General features: G+C 44.6%; 1 protein-coding gene across 5 annotated transcripts in view; it reads right to left on the reverse strand.

Moving 5' to 3' along the window:
- Positions 1–20,994, reverse strand: part of LOC129851348 (sarcolemmal membrane-associated protein-like) — a 199,886-nt gene that overhangs the window by 158,581 nt on the left and 20,311 nt on the right. For all 5 annotated transcript variants that reach the window (XM_055917818.1, XM_055917817.1, XM_055917821.1 and 2 more), the window contains 2 exons: positions 17,490–17,562; positions 4,490–4,526 (listed from right to left, as the gene is read on the reverse strand). In XM_055917818.1, coding sequence (XP_055773793.1) covers positions 4,490–4,526; positions 17,490–17,562 — 110 coding nt within the window. The remainder of the gene's footprint in view (positions 1–4,489; positions 4,527–17,489; positions 17,563–20,994) is intronic.

Genomic DNA, 20,994 nt, shown 5'->3' on the forward strand with positions numbered 1-20,994 from the left:
GCAGCAGCTACTCTTCCTGGGGTTTATTATGGATCCCCATTAGTTCCTGCCAAGGCAGCAGCTACTCTTCCTGGGGTTTATTATGGATCTCCATTAGTTCCTGCCAAGGCAGCCGATACTCCTCTTGGGGTCCGGCGAAATTAAGGCATTAAACAATTTTAAAAACATTACAATATATTCAGAACAGATTTCACAACACACTAAGTGTGTGCCCTCAGGCCCATACGCCACTACCACATATCTACAACAACAAATCCATGTGTACGTGTGTGTATGTATAGTGCCTATGTTATCATGTGTGTGTATGAATGCGTCTGTGTCTATGTGTTGCTTCACAGTCCCCGCTGTTCCATAAGGTGTATGTATATATATATTTATATATATTTTTTTAATAATCTGATTCTACTGTTTGCATCAGTCACCTGATGTGGAATAGTGTTCCATGTAGTCATGGCTCTATGTAGTACTGTGGAATAGTGTTCCATGTAGTCATGGCTCTATGTAGTACTGTGGAATAGTGTTCCATGTAGTCATGGCTCTATGTAGTACTGTGGAATAGAGTTCCATGTAGTAATGGCTCTATGTAGTACTGTGGAATAGAGTTCCATGTAGTCATGGCTCTATGTAGTACTGTGGATTAGTGTTCCATGTAGTCATGGCTCTATGTAGTACTGTGGATTAGTGTTCCATGTAGTCATGGCTCTATGTAGTACTGTGGATTAGTGTTCCATGTAGTCATGGCTCTATGTAGTACTGTGGATTAGTGTTCCATGTAGTCATGGCTCTATGTAGTACTGTGGAATAGAGTTCCATGTAGTCATGGCTCTATGTAGTACTGTGGAATAGTGTTCCATGTAGTAATGGCTCTATGTAGTACTGTGTGCCTCCCATAGTCTGTTCTGGACTTGGGGAGTGTGAAGAGACCTCTGGTGGCATGTCTTGTGGGTTATGTATGGGTGTCTGAGCTGTGTGCTAGTCGTTTAAAACAGACAGCTCTGTGCTTTCAACAAGTCAAAACCTCTCACAAATACAAGTAGTGATGAAGTCAATCTCTCCTCCACAATGAGCAAGGAGAGATTGACATGCATATTAATGTTTGGTATGTGGGTACATCCAAGGGCCAGCCGTGCTGCCCTGTTCTGAGCCAATTGCAATTTTCCTAAGTCCCTCTTTGTAGCACCTGACCACACGACTGAACAGTAGACCAGGTGCAACAGAAATAGGGCCTGTAGGACCTGCCTTGTTGATAGTGTTGTTAAGAAGGTAGAAACTAGGGTCTGTAGGGCCTGCCTTGTTGATAGTGTTGTTAAGAAGGTAGAGCAGCGCTTCATTATGGACAGACTTCTCCCCATCTTAGCTACTGTTGAATCAATATGTTTTGACCATGACAGTTTACAATCCAGGGTTACTCCAAGCAGTTTAGTCACCTCAACTTGCTCAATTTCCACAAGATTTAGTTGAGGTTTAGGGTTTAGTGAATTATTTATCACTAATTTATTCCCTGCCAGCCATTCTGAAACTAACTGCAGCTCTTTGTTAAGTGTTGCAGTCATTTTAGTTGCTGTAGTAGCTGACGTCTATAGTGTTGAGTCATCCACATACATAGACACTCTGGCTTAGCTCAAAGTCAGTGGCATGTCATTAGTAAAACATTAAGGGGCCCAGACAGCTGCCCTGGGGAATTCCTGATTCTACCTGGATTATGTTGCTATATTGTATTTACTTCGCCACCATGGCCTTTTTTTTGCCTTTACGTCCCTTATCTCACCTCATTTGCTCACATTGTATATAGACTTGTTTTTCTGCTGTATTATTGACTATATGTTTGTTTTACTCCATGTGTAACTCTGTGTTGTTGTATGTGTCGAACTGCTTTGCTTTATCTTGGCCAGGTCGCAATTGTAAATGAGAACTTGTTCTCAACTGACCTACCTGGTTAAATAAAGGTGAAATAAATAAATGTTGGAGCGGCTTCCATTAACTTCTTGAGAATACAGGGGGTGCTGTTTTTGCATTAGCATAATTTCCTCTACAGATTAAACTGTCTCTTATTCAATTATTGCTGTTACTATATGCATATAACCATATACCATTGGATAGAAAACAAGCTATGGTTTCTAAAACCGTTTCAATTTTGTCTCTGAGTGAAACATAAGTCATTTGACAGCACTTTCCCTGAGCAAGAAGAAGATTGCAAGATGTGTATGCTCGCTTCAACGCTCTGCCTATATATGGTCACGCCACCTATGACCCGAAACACACTTCATTCGTCTTCCTCTGGGTGTCATGAAGACGTCAGAGGAGAATTTTTTTGTTTATCTTGTACTGACGTGAAATAAGACCTATTTCTTTAGCGTGACCGACAACTTCCGGTTCTCTGAAACGCGCGTTTTAGAGGTGCAATTGTCTTTTGTTATGCTGCCGTTACGGATGAAAACTATCTCCGTCTCGAAGTTTGTTTGATACATGTGACCATATCATCTTAATGTATGTTTTTTCAATATAGTTTAATCAGATTATTTGAATTTTTTCGGGAGTTTTGCCGTGTTCCGTTCTGTGAGTTTTTTAACTTTGGACAGAACCGTGCTAGTCGACCAGTACCTATGCTAAATGAAGAGGGAAAGTTGTCATTGTGAATGGATTGAACGACTCATCAGGACTAAGGACACCTTTATCAACATTCTGATGAAAGATCAGCAATAGTAAGACCCAATTTACGATGTTATTTCATATATCTGTCGTGCATGTGAACTGGTCGGGTGCGCCCAGTTGGTTCTGGCTGGCGTGGCTATGCTAATTTAGCGCTACATTTTGTTTTCGCTATAAAACATTTAATAAATCTGAACTATTGTTTGGATTCACCAGATGTTGGGCTTCAATATCTGTACGCTGTGTATTTTTTCTGAAATGTTTTAAGACAAGTAATTAATTATATGACGTTGGTCTCTGTAATTGTTCTGGCTGCATCAGCACTATATCAGATTGCAGCTGCAATGTAGAACTGTGATTTATACCTGAAAAATGCACATTTAAAAAAAAAAAACTATGCTATACCATAAATGTTATCAGACTGTCATCTTATGAATTTGTTTCTTGGTTTGTGGCTATATATTTTTTCATTTAGTCGAATTAGTGATATCTACTGACGCAGGAAAAAACTGTTGGAGTAAAAAAATGGTGTCTTTTGCTAACGTGTTTAGCTAATAGATTTACATATTGTGTCTTCCCTGTAAAACATTTGAAAAATCTGAAATGGTGGCTTTATTCACAAGATCTGTGTCTTTCATTGGGTGTCTTGGACTTGTGATTTAATGATATTTAGATGCTACTATTTAATTGTGACGCTATGCTAGCGATGCTAATCAGTGTGGGGGGGGGTGGGGGGTGCTCCCGAATCCGGGTTAGGTACTCGGTAGAGGTTAAAGAACACCCTCTGTGTTCTGTTAGACAGGTAACTCTTTATCCACATTATAGCAGGGGGTGTAAAGCCATAACACTTACGTCCTTCCAATAGCAGTCTATGACCGACAATGGCAAAAGCCGCACTGAAATCTTACAAGACAGCCCCCACAACCATTTTATCAACAATCTCTCTCAGCCAATCAGTCATTTGTTTAAGTGCTGTGCTTGTTGAGTGTCCTTTCCCTATAAGCGTGCTAAAAATGTTTGTTGTCAATTTGTGGTAGAACAGTCGGAAGCAGCCTTGTGATGTCCTGTACTCGTGCTCCTGGGTAGCTCAGTGTTTTTGCCTTGGGAACCGAGATGTTTTACACCATAGAGCTGTCTATGATGGTAATGTTGAACAAACCAAAGTAAACACAGCTCCTGCAGCGCTGGAAACGTTCAATAGCGTCCTCCATTTGAGACCTCCGAGCCAGCTAGGCTAGCTGGGCTTTTACGTCTCTCCCCCGTTCAATAGCGTCCTCCATTTGAGACCTCCGAGCCAGCTAGGATAGCTGGGCTTTCGTGTCTCTCCATCGTTCAATAGTGACCTCCATTTGAGACCGCCGAGCCAGCTAGGCTAGCTGGGCTTTCACGTCTCTCCCCCGTTCAATAGCGTCCTCCATTTGAGACCTCCGAGCCAGCTAGGCTAGCTGGGCTTTCGTGTCTCTCCCCCGTTCAATAGCGTCCTCCATTTGAGACCTCCGAGCCAGCTAGGCTAGCTGGGCTTTCGTGTCTCTCCATCGTTCAATAGCGTCCTCCATTTGAGACCTCCGAGCCAGCTAGGCTAGCTGGGCTTTCGTGTCTCTCCCCCTATGTGGAAACTAGCAGGAACCCAGGACAGACAGTAGCGCTCACAGCAATTTATCCCAACAGAGCCGTTTTATCCAAAATAAAAGTATTTAAAAACACTGTCAGACACTGTTTCAACAACAACAAAGATACGTCTGATGACGTGCAGACAAGGTGTGATGCACATCTCACACACACACCTGCCACCACAGACGGACAGGCAGACGGACATGGACAGACAGACGAATCCGCCTACCTTATCAACAGGAAGTGGTAAAGGTGCTTGGGTGACACTGTGGAGAGGACAGAGGTCAGAGTTCAGAAGGAGGATAAAGCTCATTCAACAGTTTATAACACACAACAGTAATTCAACGTTTAACATAAGAGTCTGTGTCTGAATGGCTATTCAACACTGAACTAAAATATTAAAAACGCAACAAGTGTTGGTCCCATGTTTCATGAGCTGAAATAAAAAGATCCCAGAAATGCACAAAAAGGGTATTTCTCTTAAATGTAGTGCATACATTTTACATCCCTGTTAGTGAGCATTTCTCCTTTGCAAAAATAATCCATCCATCTGATTGGTCTGGCATATGAAGAAAGTGATGATCATTACACAGGTGAACCTTGTGCTGCGGACAATAAAAGGCCACTCAAATTTGCAGTTGTCACAGAAGTCTCAAATTTAGGAAACATGCAATTGGCATGCTGACTGCAGGAATGTCCACCAGAGCATTGAATGTTCATTTCTCTACCATAAGCTGCCTCAATTGTCGTTTTTGAGAATTTGGCAGTACGTCCAACCGGCCTCACAACCGCAGACCACGCCAGACCAGAACCTCCACATCCGGCCTTATCACCTGTGGGATCAAATCAAATCTTCAAATCAAATTTTGGTCACATGCGCCGAATACAACAGGTGTAGACCTTACTGTGAAACGCTTACTTACAAGCCCTTAACCAACAATGCAATTCAAGAAATAGTTTTAAAAATATTGACTAAATATACTAAAAAAAAATTTTGCCAAAAGTAACAAAATTACATAATCACGAGTCCACAGTTGAAGTCGGAAGTTTACATACACATAGGTTGGAGTCATTAAAACTTGTTTTTCAACCACTCCACAAATTTCTTGTTAACAAACTAGTTTTGGCAAGTCGGTTAGGACATCTACTTTGTGCATGACACAAGTCATTTTTCCAGCAATTGTTTACAGACAGATTATTTCACGGTATCCCAATTCCAGTGGTTCACAAGTTTACATTCACTAAGTTGACTGTGCCTTTAAACAGCTTGAAAATGTCCAGAAAATTATGTCATGGCTTTAGAAGCTTCTGATAGGCTAATTTACATAATTTGAGTCAATTGGAGGTGTACCTGTGGATGTATTTCAAAGCCTACCTTCAAACTCAGTGCCTCTTTCATTGACATAATGGGAAAATCAGCCAAGGTATCAGAAACTAACTTGCAGATAAGTCTGGTTCATCATTGGGAGCAATTTCCAAACGTCTGAAGGTACCACGTTCATCTGTACAAACAATAGTACGCAAGTATAAACACCATGGGACCACGCAGCAGTCATACTGCTCAAGAAAGAGACGCGTTCTGTCTCCTAGAGATGAACGTACTTTGGTGCGAAAAGCGCAAATCAATCCCAGAACAACAGCAAAGGACCTTGTGAAGATGCTGGAGGAAACAGGTACAAAAGTATCTGTATCCACAGTAAAACGAGTCCTATACCGACATAACCTGAAAGGCCGCTCAGCAAGGAAGAAGCCACTGCTCCAAAACCGCCATAAAAAAGCCAGACTACTAAACTTCCGACTTCAACTGTATATACAGGGGGTTCCGGTACAGAGTCAATGTGCGGGGTACAGGTTAGTCGAGGTAATTTGTTAAGTGACGTGTGATGCGTAGATAATAAACACAGGTAGCAAAACAACTCTGGTCCTCTATCCATTCATTATAAACAGCGAGTAGCAGCAGTGTAAAAACACAAATGTAAATAGGTGGCCATTTAATTAATTGTTTGACAGTCTTATGGCTTGGGGGTATAAGCTGTTAAGGAGCCTTTTGGTCCTAGACTTGGCGCTCCGGTACCGCTTGCCATGCGGTAGCAGAGAAAACATTGTATGACTTGGGTGACTGGAGTCTCCCACAATTTTATGGACCTTCCTCTGACACCGCCTGGCATAGTTGTCCCGGATGTCAGGAAGCTTGGCCCCAGTGATGTACTGGGCCGTTCGCACTACCCTATGTAGTGCCTTGCAGTCGGAGGCCGAGCAGTTGCAGTACCAGGCAGTGATACAAGCAGTCAGGATGCTCTCGATGGTGCAGCTGAAGAACTTTGAGGATCTGGGGGCCCATGCCAAATCCTGAGGGGGAATAGGTTTTGTTGTGCCCTCTTCACAACTGTCTTGGTTTGTTTGGACAATTATAGTTTGTTGGTGATATGGGCACCAAGGAACTTGAAACTCTCGACCCGCTCCACTTCAGCTCAGCCGATATTAATAGGGGCCTGTTCGGCCCTCAATTTGCAGAGTGAGGTGTTCAGTCTTTAGCGGAGTGATGAGCTTTGTGGGTACTGTGGTGTTGAATGCCGAGCTGTAGTCAATTAACAGCATGCTCACGTAGTTGTTCCTTTTGTCCAGGTCGGAAAGGGCAGTGCGGAGTGCGATTAATCTGTGGATCTGTTGGGGCGAATTGGAGTGGGTCCAGGGTTTCCGGCATGATGGTGTTGATGTTGGCCATGACCTGGCCTTTCAAAGCACTTCATGACGTGAGTGCGACAGGGCGGAAATTATTTTGGCAGGTTACCTTCTTGGGCACAGGGACCACGGTGGTCTGTTTGAAACACGTACACTACCGGCCTAAAGTTTTAGAACACCTACTCATTCAAGGGTTTTTCTTTATTTTTACTGTTTCCACATTGAAGATTAATAGTGGAGACATCAAAACTATGAAATAACACATATTGAATCATGTAACCAAAAAACTGTAAAACAAATCAAAATATATTTTATATTTGAGATTCTTCAAACAGCCACCCTTTACATTCTCTCAACCAGCTTCGCCAGGAATTCCAACAGTCTTGAAGGAGTTCCCACATATGCTGAGAACTTGTTGGCTGCTTTTCCTTCACTCTGCAGTCCGACTTTGGTCCAACTCATCCCAAACCATCTCAAGCTGGTTGAGGTGGGGGATTGTGGAGGTCAGCTCATCTGATGCAGCACTCCATCACTCTCCTTCTTAGTAAAAATAACCCTTACACAGCCTGGAGCGGTGTTGGGTCATTGTCCTGTTGAGAAACAAATGATAGTCCTACTAAGCCCAAACCGGATGGCGTTCGCTGGAGAATGCTGTGGTAGCTATGCTGGTTAAGTGTGCCTTGAATTCAAAATAAATGACTGAGTCACAGCAAAGCACCTCCACACCATAACACCTTCTCCTCCATGCTTCACAGTGGGAAATACATTCGGATATCCGTTCACCCACACCGAGTCTCACAAAGATGAAAATCATCAATTTGGACTCCAGACCAAAAGGACAAATTTCCACCGGTCTAATGTCCATCGCTCGCATTTCTTGGTCCAAGCAAGTCTCTTCTTATTGCTGTCCTTTAGTAGTGGTTTCTTTGCAGCAATTCAACCATGAAGGCCTGATTCACGCAGTCTCCTCTGAAACAGTTGATGTCTGTTACCTGAACTCTGTGAAGCACTCATTTGGGTTGCAATTTCTGAAGCTGGTAACTCTATTGAACTTATCCTCTGCAGCAGAGGTAACTATGGGTTTATTCAAATGCGACTGCACTTGAATAAACTTTCAACGATCTTGAAATGTTCTGTATTGACTGACCTTCACGTCTTAAAGTTGTGTTATCTTTATTTAACTAGGCAAGACAGTTAAGAACACATTCTTATTTTCAATGATGGCCTAGGAACAGTGGGTAATATTTACCAAATAGGGCTATCTTCTGTATACTCCCACCCCCCTACCTTGTCACAACTGATTGAGCCAAAGAAACGAGGAAAGAAAATCCACAAATTAACTTTTAAGGCACACCTGTTAATTGAAATGCATACCAGGTGACTACGTCATGAAGCTGGTTGAGAGAATGCCAAGAGTGTGCAAAGATGTCACCAAGGCAAAGGGTGGCTATTTGAAGAATCTCAAATATAATTGTTACTTATTTATGTTACTACATGGTTCCATATGTGTTATTAATAGTTTTGATGTCTTCACTATTATACAATGTTGAAAAGAGTAAGAATAAAGAAAAACACTTGAATGAGGTGTTCTAAAACTTTTGACCGGTAGTGTTGGTATTACAGATTCAGTCAGGGAGAGGTTGAAAAGGTCAGCGCAGACACTTGCCAGTTGGTCCGTGCATGCTTTGAGTACGCATCCTGGTAATCCGTCTGTCCCCGGCGACTTGGGGAATGTTGCCCTGTTTAAAAGGTCTTGCTCACGTAAGGATCACAGTCATCCGGAACAGCTGGTGCTCTCATGTATGCTTCAGTGTCGCTTGCCTCGAAGCGAGCATAAAAAGCATTTAGCTCATCTGGTAGGCTCGCGTTATTGGGCAGCTAGCGGGTTTGTTTCCCTTTGCAGTTGGTAATATTTTTCAAGCCCTGCCACATCTGATGAGCATCAGAGCCGGTGTAGTAGGATTCAGTCTTAGTCCTGTATTGACGCATCACCCGTTTGATGGTTCGTCTGCGGGCATATCGCGATTTCTTACACACGTCCGGATTAGTGTACCGCTCGTTGAAAGCAGCAGCTCTAGCCTTTAGCGCAGTGCGGATGTTACCTGTAATCCATGGCTTCTGGTTGGGAAATGTACGTACGGTCACTGTGGGGACCGGCTTATTGATGAAGCCGGTGACTGAGGTGGTATACTCCTCTCAATGCCATTGGCTGAATCCCGGAACATATTCCAGTCTGTGATAGCAAAACAGTCCTGTAGCGTAGCATCCACGTCATCTAACCACTTCCTGCTTTAGCTTTTGCTTGTAAGCAGGAATCAGGAGGATAGAATTATGGTCATATTTGCCAAACGGAGGGCGAGGGAGAGCTTTGTATGCGTCTCTGTGTGTGGAGTAAAGGTGGTCGAGTTTTTTCCCCCCTCTGGTTGCACATGTGACAAGCTGGCAGAAATGAGGTAAAAGGGATTTAAGTTCCCCTGCAATAAAGTCCCCGGCCACTAGGAGCTCCACTTCTGGATGAGCATTCTCTTGCTTGCTTATGGCCTTATACAGCACGTTGCGTGCAGTCAGTGCCAGCATCGGTTTGTGGTGGTAAATAGATGGTTCCGAATAATATAGATGAAAACTCTCTTGGTAGATAGCGTGGTCTACAACTTATCATGAGGTATTCTACCTAAGGCGAGCAATACCTTCGAGACTTCCATAGATAATCTTTAACAGACATCACGCACCAGCAGTTAGACAAAGACCCCCCGTCCCCCCCCCCGTCTTACCAGACGTAGCTGCTCTGTCCTGCCAATGCACGGAGAAGCTAGCCAGCTTCTGTTCTCTATATTATCTGTGTCGTTCAGCCACGTATCGGTCAGACATATTACAGTTAATGTCCCGTTGCTAAGATAGTCTTAAATCATAGATAGTCCAGTTTGTTTTCCAATGATTGCACGTTGGCCAATAATATGGAGGGTAGTTGTGGTTTACCTACTTGTCGGCGAGTAAAGGCACCCCGCCCTCCACGCCCTTTTCCTCCGTCTTTTCTTCACGCTGATGACGGGGATTTGGCCCTTGTCTTGACCAAGCAGTATATCCTACACGTCGGACTCATTGAAGAAAACTATGTCCAGTTCAAGGTGAGTTCTGATGTCCAGAACTTATTTTTGGTCATAAGAGACGGTAGCAGCAACATTATGTACAAAATAAGTTACAGACCACGTGAATTTTTTTTTTTTTAAATAGCTTAGTTGGTTAGGGGCCCGTAAAACTGCAGCCATCCCATCTGGCGCCATCATTAAATAATCATCCCAGGAGGGTTGCTGAGGAGTGTTTGTCTGTAATAAAGCCCTTTTGTGGGGAAAGACTCATTCTGACTGGCTGGGCCTGGCATCTTATTTCAACTCATGAAACATGGGACCAACACCAACATTTTTGTTCAGTATATACGTCTACACTGTATTTATGACCAATTTGACGTTATTTTAATGGTCAGAAACTGTGCTTTTCTATCAAAAACCTGGACATTTCTAAGTGATCCCAAACTTTTGAAGGGGTGTGTGTGTGTAATATACACACACACATATATAGAAGAAAACTCCCCTCTCGGACAATCACTGGTATGGCTGATTAGCTGTCTTAAGTCAAATATATAGAAAAGGGAATTTAAGTGAGACCATCCTACTACTCTCAACACCAATGGGAACCGTCAACACGGCTGGCTAGCTATCTTCCAAGGAGCATCTTTCAGAGTGAACAACAGTAGAAGACAGGAAAGACCCCTTCAGGACAATCAGAGCCATACAAGCATGCAGCTGAAAGGCCAACAACCTTCCTAAGGGCTGTTTCCGACAGAGATAAACACAGAAAGAAGGCATTCACACGTAACGTTAAATACATTCCTGATTTCTTACTTCAAAGCGGGTGGTGGTTCGTGTGCAAAGTATACGATTACTGTGAGAATAGTTTCTAAAATGTATTAAAGATAAGTCTCCCCCTCTCGTTGTGTAACAGCCCACCATATGTTGTGTCAGTCCGCTAGGGACCTTTTTCTCATGTATTGTGTTATTTTTATTCTGTGTTATTATTTACTTACCTTGTACATAAATAATTAAACCAATGTGTAGAACTGAACCATAAGTTTTTTTTTTTTTGCAAATCCAAGGTTACGACTGTTCAGAATGATGATATGATAAGACGTAATGATTAATACATTGACTGTTTTATAGTTGTGATAGGTAAAGAGCATTAGAGTTTAATTCAGAAGATGGTAAATCTTTAAAACAACCGCTCTCGTGGCGCGCCAAATTCCTAATGAGTTAAATTGTTACATGATTAATAAAAATTAAAAAGAATAAAAATCGGGTAACAATTAAACATAGTTGATTAGATTACTTTCATTAATCTGATGACTGTTAAGTCACAACACCATAGAGGATGGTAAAGTGTCAACATCTTGTTGAGATCACGGAAGCCGCTCTGAATGCATGCAGGTTAGGATATTTGGCAGACTTTGGGAAGATTTTGTATATTCTGCTTTCTTTATTGCAGTTAAGACTCTTCTACATGACTGACAGTTTTGGCAGGCCTAATAGCAACAACAGTGTGGCTCTTTGTTTTACCTCGGCCAGTCTGGATTCCTCTTGGATGGCTTCGAGTTGGCAGAATATGGTTTTTACAGACGCTTCTCGTTGATGTGATGAACCAGAGGTAAATTTCCTGAGATTCCATAGGAAATCTGGTAAGTAGTCAAATATTTGTGGCGCCCATTTCACTTAACTGACCACACAGACAACACTAATATACTGTAACTGTCCACCGATGGCTAAAGTAGAAAGAGATAGTTTTTACCACCATAACTTGGTATTCTTGTACAAATGAATTACTTTTCTAATTAGTTCAATACATTGTTGATTTCCAACTAAGTTGGTTTAATTCTGTTTCATTGTCTGTTTATTCAGAGATTCCGTCCACATTCTCCACAACAGATTTCATAGGGCCCTACACTCCCTGAGGGTTTAAATAGTGTTGTCTGAGCCAGCGGAGGGAGGGAGAGGGATAGGCCTCTTACTGCTGCCAGCCAGCCAGGACTCTTACTGCTGCCAGCCAGCCAGCCAGCCAGGACTCTTACTGCTGCCAGCCAGCCAGGACTCTTACTGCTGCCAGCCAGCCAGCCAGCCAGCCAGGCTTCTTACTGCTACCAGCCCGCCAGCCAGCCAGCCAGCCAGGCCTCTTACTGCTGCCAGCCCGCCAGCCAGCCAGCCAGCCAGCCAGGCCTTTTACTACTGCTGCCAGCCCGCCAGCCAGCCAGCCAGCCAGGCCTTTTACTACTGCTGCCAGCCCGCCAGCCCGCCAGCCAGCCAGCCAGCCAGGCCTTTTACTACTGCTGCCAGCCAGCCCGCCAGCCAGCCAGCCCGCCAGCCAGCCCGCCAGGCCTTTTACTACTGCTGCCAGCCCGCCAGCCAGCCAGCCCGCCAGCCAGCCCGCCAGCCCACCAGCCAGGCCTTTTACTACTGCTGCCAGCCAGCCAGCCAGGCCTCTTGCTGCTGCCTGCCAGCCAGGCCTCTTGCTGCTGCCTGCCAGCCAGGCCTCTTGCTGCTGCCTGCCAGCCAGGCCTCTTGCTGCTGCCTGCCAGCCAGGCCTCTTGCTGCTGCCTGCCAGCCAGGCCTCTTGCTGCTGCCTGCCAGCCAGGCCTCTTGCTGCTGCCTGCCAGCCAGGCCTCTTGCTGCTGCCTGCCAGCCAGGCCTCTTGCTGCTGCCTGCCAGCCAGGCCTCTTGCTGCTGCCTGCCAGCCAGGCCTCTTGCTGCTGCCTGCCAGCCAGGCCTCTTGCTGCTGCCTGCCAGCCAGGCCTCTTGCTGCTGCCTGCCAGCCAGGCAGGCCACTTGCTGCTGCCTGCCAGCCAGGCCTCTTGCTGCTGCCTGCCAGCCAGCCAGCCAGCCAACCAGCCAGCCAACCAGCCAGCCAACCAGCCAGCCAGCCAGCCCCAGCAAGGCCAACACATGGTTTTCCTGAGGCTCATGTCATAAAGGTCTTTATAGATTCCGGTCCTGCATGGTGTTATTTCTCTCTACTCTACAACCCGCTGCTGAAGGATGTCTGAAGCTTGGTCTGAGTGGCTGGCCTGTTTCCATGTGGTTACAGTTGGCAAAATCAGACCTCTCCTGTGATGGAGCAAAAGGGAAACAGAGCGAGGAGAGAGAGTAAGGGAAAGCAGGAGAGAGGGGGAAGGGTGAGTGAGAAAGGGGGGGGGGGGGTCTGGTCTGCCAAGGAAAACATTCTGTGGGCAAGTCATGTGTCCCATAAACAAACACACACACCTTGTAAAAGACAAGCAAACAAACACACAAGTTTAAACAGTCTACTGTACTACAGATGGGCTGCAAGAGGAGACCTCATCCAGTCTACTGTACTACAGATGGGCTATAAGAGGAGAGGAGACCTCATCCATTCTACTGTACTACAGATGGGCTCTAAGAGGAGACCTCATCCAGTCTACTGTACTACAGATGGGCTGCAAGAGGAGACCTCATCCAGTCTACTGTACTACAGATGGGCTGCAAGAGGAGACCTCATCCAGTCTACTGTACTACAGATGGGCTCTAAGAGGAGACCTCATCCAGTCTACTGTACTACAGATGGGCTGCAAGAGGAGACCTCATCCAGTCTACTGTACTACAGATGGGCTGTAAGAAGAGACCTCATCCAGTCTACTGTACTACAGATGGGCTGCAAGAGGAGACCTCATCCAGTCTACTGTACTACAGATGGGCTCTAAGAGGAGACCTCATCCAGTCTACTGTACTACAGATGGGCTGCAAGAGGAGACCTCATCCAGTCTACTGTACTACAGATGGGCTGCAAGAGGAGACCTCATCCAGTCTACTGTACTACAGATGGGCTGCAAGAGGAGACCTCATCCAGTCTACTGTACTACAGATGGGCTGCAAGAGGAGACCTCATCCAGTCTACTGTACTACAGATGGGCTCTAAGAGGAGACCTCATCCAGTCTACTGTACTACAGATGGGCTGCAAGAGGAGACCTCATCCAGTCTACTGTACTACAGATGGGCTGCAAGAGGAGACCTCATCCAGTCTACTGTACTACAGATGGGCTGCAAGAGGAGACCTCATCCAGTCTACTGTACTACAGATGGGCTCTAAGAGGAGTGGAGACCTCATCCAGTCTACTGTACTACAGATGGGCTGCAAGAGGAGACCTCATCCAGTCTACTGTACTACAGATGGGCTCTAAGAGGAGTGGAGACCTCATCCAGTCTACTGTACTACAGATGGGCTGCAAGAGGAGACCTCATCCAGTCTACTGTACTACAGATGGGCTGCAAGAGGAGACCTCATCCAGTCTACTGTACTACAGATGGGCTGCAAGAGGAGACCTCATCCAGTCTACTGTACTACAGATGGGCTCTAAGAGGGGACCTCATCCAGTCTACTGTACTACAGATGGGCTGCAAGAGGAGACCTCATCCAGTCTACTGTACTACAGATGGGCTGCAAGAGGAGACCTCATCCAGTCTACTGTACTACAGATGGGCTATAAGAGGAGACCTCATCCAGTCTACTGTACTACAGATGGGCTCTAAGAGGAGACCTCATCCAGTCTACTGTACTACAGATGGGCTCTAAGAGGAGACCTCATCCTCCAGTCTACTGTACTACAGATGGGCTGCAAGAGGAGACCTCATCCTCCAGTCTACTGTACTACAGATGGGCTGCAAGAGGAGACCTCATCCAGTCTACTGTACTACAGATGGGCTGCAAGAGGAGACCTCATCCAGTCTACTGTACTACAGATGGGCTGCAAGAGGAGACCTCATCCAGTCTACTGTACTACAGATGGGCTCTAAGAGGAGTGGAGACCTCATCCAGTCTACTGTACTACAGATGGGCTGCAAGAGGAGTGGAGACCTCATCCAGTCTACCGTACTACAGATGGGCTCTAAGAGGAGACCTCATCCAGTCTACCGTACTACAGATGGGCTCTAAGAGGAGACCTCATCTAGTCTACTGTACTACAGATGGGCTCTAAGAGGAGACTTCATCCAGTCTACTGTACTACAGATGGGATCTAAGAGGAGACCTCATCCAGTCTACTGTACTACAGATGGGCTGCAAGAGGAGACCTCATCCAGTCTACTGTACTACAGATGGGCTCTAAATGGAGAGGAGACCTCATCCAGTCTACTGTACTACAGATGGGCTCTAAGAGGAGACCTCATCCAGTCTACTGTACTAGATGGGCTCTAAGAGGAGACCTCATCCAGTCTACTGTACTACAGATGGGCTATAAAGAGGAGAGGAGACCTCATCCAGTCTACTGTACTACAGATGGGCTCTAAGAGGAGACCTCATCCAGTCTACTGTACTACAGATGGGCTGCAAGAGGAGACCTCATCCAGTCTACTGTACTACAGATGGGCTGCAAGAGGAGACCTCATCCAGTCTACTGTACTACAGATGGGCTGCAAGAGGAGACCTCATCCAGTCTACTGTACTACAGATGGGCTCTAAGAGGAGTGGAGACCTCATCCAGTCTACTGTACTACAGATGGGCTATAAGAGGAGAGGAGACCTCATCCAGTCTACTGTACTACAGATGGGCTCTAAGAGGAGACCTCATCCAGTCTACTGTACTACAGATGGGCTGCAAGAGGAGACCTCATCCAGTCTACTGTACTACAGATGGGCTGCAAGAGGAGACCTCATCCAGTCTACTGTACTACAGATGGGCTCTAAGAGGAGAGGAGACCTCATCCAGTCTACTGTACTACAGATGGGCTCTAAGAGGAGACCTCATCCAGTCTACTGTACTACAGATGGGCTGCAAGAGGAGACCTCATCCAGTCTACTGTACTACAGATGGGCTGCAAGAGGAGACCTCTCCGAACACATTGACAAGCTGCAGAGTAAAGAAAAGCAGAAGCTTGACGAGCTATAGATGGGCTATAAGTGACCTCATCCAGTCTACTACTACTACTACTAAGAGGAGAGGAGACTTTATCCAGTGTAATTCAAATTGTTGCCAGTAGCACAGTTGCAGTCACCAATCCTCCGGACAATGTAACAGTTAACAAGCCCTGTTTGAGCGAGTAAAATGGTCAGAGTGAGTTGTTGCCTCATTTGTCTGGAAGTAGCTAGCAAACGTTAGCCAGTTAGCTTGGGTGCCGTTAGGTCAGAACGCTCGGATCAACCCTACTCCTCGGCCAGAGCTCAGAGAGCAAAACGCTCAGAGTTTACGAACACCCAGAGTGCACTCTGAGCACACACTGGCACTCCAGAATGAACACACCCGTAGTATAAACCAGCCTTTAGTCTTGAATTCTTTGGTCATTTAGCCTCACATGTGAATCCTTAAAGAGATGGGTGGGGCAAAAGCTTAAGAGGGTGTGAACGATGCTGAATGGGTGTAGACAAAGAAGAGCTCTCCAGTAGGTACCAAAACATTCAACGGCCATTTTCTCAAAAAGTGGGGTTACAAGTTTATCAACTATCAAGGCAGAATTTATTTCCCCATTGTTCGTTAACTGCAGTGTACGATACCATTTTCTAGCTCGGAGTCTCTACTTTTATCCAATGTAAAAAGTACAATTTCAAATTATGCTACATAAATCGAGCCAGTCATCACAATTGTCAGTTATTTTTTTATACATGTAATCCAGCTTGTCATGTTAAATTGGCAGTTTCTTCCCCCATGTAACTCAGTTTGTGTCATGTTAATTTAGATATTTCTCCATGTAACTCAGTTTGTGTCATGTTTAATTTAGATATTCCCCCATGTAACTCAGTTTGTGTCATGTTAATTTAGATGTTTCTCTATGTAACTCAGTTTGTGTCATGTTAATTTAGATGTTTCTCTATGTAATTCAGTTTGTGTCATGTTAATTTAGATGTTTCTCTATGTAATTCAGTTTGTGTCATGTTAATTTAGATGTTTCTCTATGTAATTCAGTTTGTGTCATGTTAATTTAGATGTTTCTCTATGTAACTCAGTTTGTGTCATGTTAATTTAGATGTTTCTCTATGTAATTCAGTTTGTGTCATGTTAATTTAGATGTTTCTCTATGTAATTCAGTTTGTGTCATGTTAATTTAGATATTTCTCCATGTAACTCAGTTTGTGTCATGTTAATTTAGATATTCCCCCATGTAACTCAGTTTGTGTCATATTATTTTAGAAGGTTTCTCCCCATTTAACTCCGCTGGGTAAAAAAAAAATGTAATTAATCTGTTTTGTTCCATGTAATTCGGTTAATTTCATGTTCATTTGACTTTTTGCGAAACAAAGAAAGAACTTAGCAGACAACCACAACATTGGTCTGTCAGAGATGGTGCAAATTATCAAATGTATTAGGTTACGAAATTTGACTTTCTGGATATAAATGTTAAATTACATGTTACAGAAAGACCCCACTGAACTATTCAGTACATGGAGAATCATATTTGACGGTGTAAAATGTATTTTACATCTGGGCAAAATGAGCAGACACCGGGCATTATACAGTCTGTTTTCCTCACTAGTATTCCCAACGTAACTAAGTACTTACTCTGATCGTCGTCGAGCCTCCATGCCGTCCGGGAGAAACAGCTTGATTGTAGACACTATGCAGCCATGGGTGACTGCAACACACCCACAGAAGACACGTTATTAATCACCCTCATGCCGCGACCCATTCCTACACCCTCATGTCGCGACCCCTTCCTACACCCTCATGTCGCAACCCCTTCCTACACCCTCAGGTCGCGACCCCTTCCTACACCCTCAGGTCGCGACCCCTTCCTACACCCTCATGTCGCGACCCCTTCCTACACCCTCAGGTCGCGACCCCTTCCTACACCCTCAGGTCGCGACCCCTTCCTACACCCTCATGTCGCGACCCCTTCCTACACCCTCAGGTCGCGACCCCTTCCTACACCCTCAGGTCGCGACCCCTTCCTACACCCTCAGGTCGCGACCCCTTCCTACACCCTCAGGTCGCGACCCCTTCCTACACCCTCATGTCGCGACCCCTTCCTACACCCTCAGGTCGCGACCCATTCCTACACCCTCATGTCGCGACCCCTTCCTACACCCTCAGGTCGCGACCCATTCCTACACCCTCATGTCGCGACCCATTCCTACACCCTCATGTCGCGACCCCTTCCTACACCCTCATGTCGCGACCCATTCCTACACCCTCATGTCGCGACCCATTCCTACACCCTCATGTCGCGACCCATTCCTACACCCTCATGTCACGACCCATTCCTACACCCTCATGTCATGACCCATTCCTACACCCTCATGTCACGACCCATTCCTACACCCTCATGTCACGACCCATTCCTACATTCAGAAAGTATTCAGACCCCTTGACTTGGTCCACATTTTGTTGCGTTACAGCCTTATTCTAAAAATGATTATATTGTTATTTTCTCATCAATCTATACAATACTCCATAATGACAAAGTAAAAACAGGTAATTAGAAATGTTTGCAGATATACATAAAAAATAATAATAATATGTAAGTGTAAACAAAATTAAAAAACAGAGCAAAACAAGCTCACATTAGTCTCTGACAAGGCAAGATGAACAAGGCATCCACAAGTCACATTCAATAAGAATCAATTGGCACATCATTAACCTTGATGTCCAAGAAAATTGTAGACCACAAATCTGGTTCATCCTTGGGAGCAATTTCCAAATGCCTGAAGGTACCACGTTCATCTGTACAAACAATAGTACGCAAATATAAACACCATGGGACCAGGCAGCCGTTATACCGCTCAGGAAGGAGACGCGTTCTGTCCACTAGAGATGAACGTACTTTGGTGGAAAAGTGAAAATCAATCCCAGCACAACAGCAAAGGACCTTGTGAAGATGCTGGAGGAAACAGGTACAAAAGTATCAATATCCACAGTAAAACAAGTCCTATATCGACAACCTGAAAGGCCGCTCAGCAAGAAAGAAGCCACTGCTCCAAAACCGCCATAAAAAAATGCGACTACAGTTTGCAACTGCACATGGGGACAAAGATCGTACTTTTAGGAGAAATGTCCTCTGGTCTGATGAAACAAAAATAGAACTGTTTGGCCATAATGACCATCGTTATGTTTGGAGGAAAAATGGAGGAGGCTTGCAAGCTGAAGAACACCATCCTAACCGTGAAGCACGGGGGTGGCAGCATCATGTTGTGGGGGTGCTTTGCTGCAGGAGGGGCTGGTGCACTTCACAAAATAGATGGCATCATGAGGCAGGAAAATTATATGGATATATTGAAGCAACATCTCAAGACATCAGTCAGGAAGTTAAAGCTTGGTCACAAATGGGTCTTCCAAATGGACAATGACCCAAAGCATACTTCCAAAGTTGTGGCAAAATGGCTTAATAAGGACAACAAAGTCAAGGTATTGGAGTAGCCATCACAAAGCCCTGACCTCAATCCTATAGAGAATTTGTGGGCAGAACTGAAAAAACGTGTGCGAGCAAGGAGGCCTACAAACCTGACTCAGTTACAACAGCTCTGTCAAGAGGAATGGGACAGAATTCACCCAACTTATTGTGGGAAGGTTGTGGAAGGCTACCCGACGCGTTTGACCCAAGGTAAACAATTTAAAGGCAATGCTACCAAATATGACTTGTGTATGTCGACTTCTGACACACTGGCAATGTGATGAAAGAAATAAAAGGTGAATTAAATCATTCTCTCTAATATTATTCTGCCATTTCACATTCTTAAAATAAAGTGGTGATCCTAACTGACCTAAGACAGGGAATATTTACTCGGATTAAATGTCAGCAATTGTCAAAAACTGAGTTTAAATGTATTTAGCTAAGGTGTATGTAAACTTCCGACTTCAACTGTATACATGTTGGGTTTTGCTAATTTATTCATAGTGGAGAAACAACCACACTGATGCAGACTTCACTCGTCAGTTACCAAGAAGCTGTGACGAAATAGTGTAGGCTTGGGCAATATACTGTTTAAACCATACACCGGGGTATTTCAAAATTGACAATACCGTTTAAAAAAATAATAATACATTTGAGGCAGTGTGCATGCTACAGAACTGCTTATAACTATGAAGTGTAACAATAAGAAATCTAAGAAGTGTCAAATTATATCCAGCTAAGGGCTCCTGCTATGCATGTGGTTTGCTAACTTGCTAGCCAAATGGCTAGATATTAATGTCAAGCTTCTTGGTCACAGCAGAGACATTCAACCCCCTCCTGGATCAAGATCCCCGTTGCCAAAATAGCATCCCGTGTGTGCACATTCGGTAATATCGTATACCCCGGAATGGTCCAGAAACAGTATGGAAATCTGGATAGCACCAAAAACATAATATAGTGTAGTTGAGTTGCTAAGAAGCTATTGTTGCATCATGAAGAAGCCATTTCATAAGTTCTCGTTTCAACACGGCTGCAATCAGACACTACTGCAGTCTGTCAACTCTCCAAAACACTCCTTACATTTACATTTAAGTCATTTAGCAGACGCTCTTATCCAGAGCGACTTACAAATTGGTGCATTCACCTTATGACATCCAGAGAGCCTCCTCAGAGACTCCTCAGAGAGCACGCGTGTACACACACCCTGGACTCCCTGCCAAGATGCTTACATCATGGCCTAACCGTGCATTTTAAAATGGCCAGCAGCATAACACACACCAAAAAAAAGTGTTAAATCAAAATGTATTTTATATTTGAGATTCTTCAAAGTAGCCATCCTTTGCATTTGACAGCTTTGCACACACTTGGCATTCTCTCAACCAGATTCACCTGGAATGCTTTTCCAATAGTCTTGAAGGAGTTCTCACATATGCTGAGAACTTGTTGGCTGCTTTTCCTTCACTCTGCAGTCCAACTCATCCCAAACCATCTCAATTAAGTTGAGGTCAGGGGATTGTGGAGGCTGGTAACTAATGAACTTATCCTCTGCAGAGGTAACTCTGGGTCTTCCTTTCCTGTAGCTGTCCTCATGAGAGCCAGTTTCATCATAGCGCTTGATGGTTTTTGTGACTGCACTTGAAGAAATGTTCATTATGATCATTACTTTAAAGACATGAA

This window comes from Salvelinus fontinalis, chromosome 3, assembly GCF_029448725.1.
Source record: "Salvelinus fontinalis isolate EN_2023a chromosome 3, ASM2944872v1, whole genome shotgun sequence".
Classification (NCBI taxonomy): domain Eukaryota; kingdom Metazoa; phylum Chordata; class Actinopteri; order Salmoniformes; family Salmonidae; genus Salvelinus; species Salvelinus fontinalis.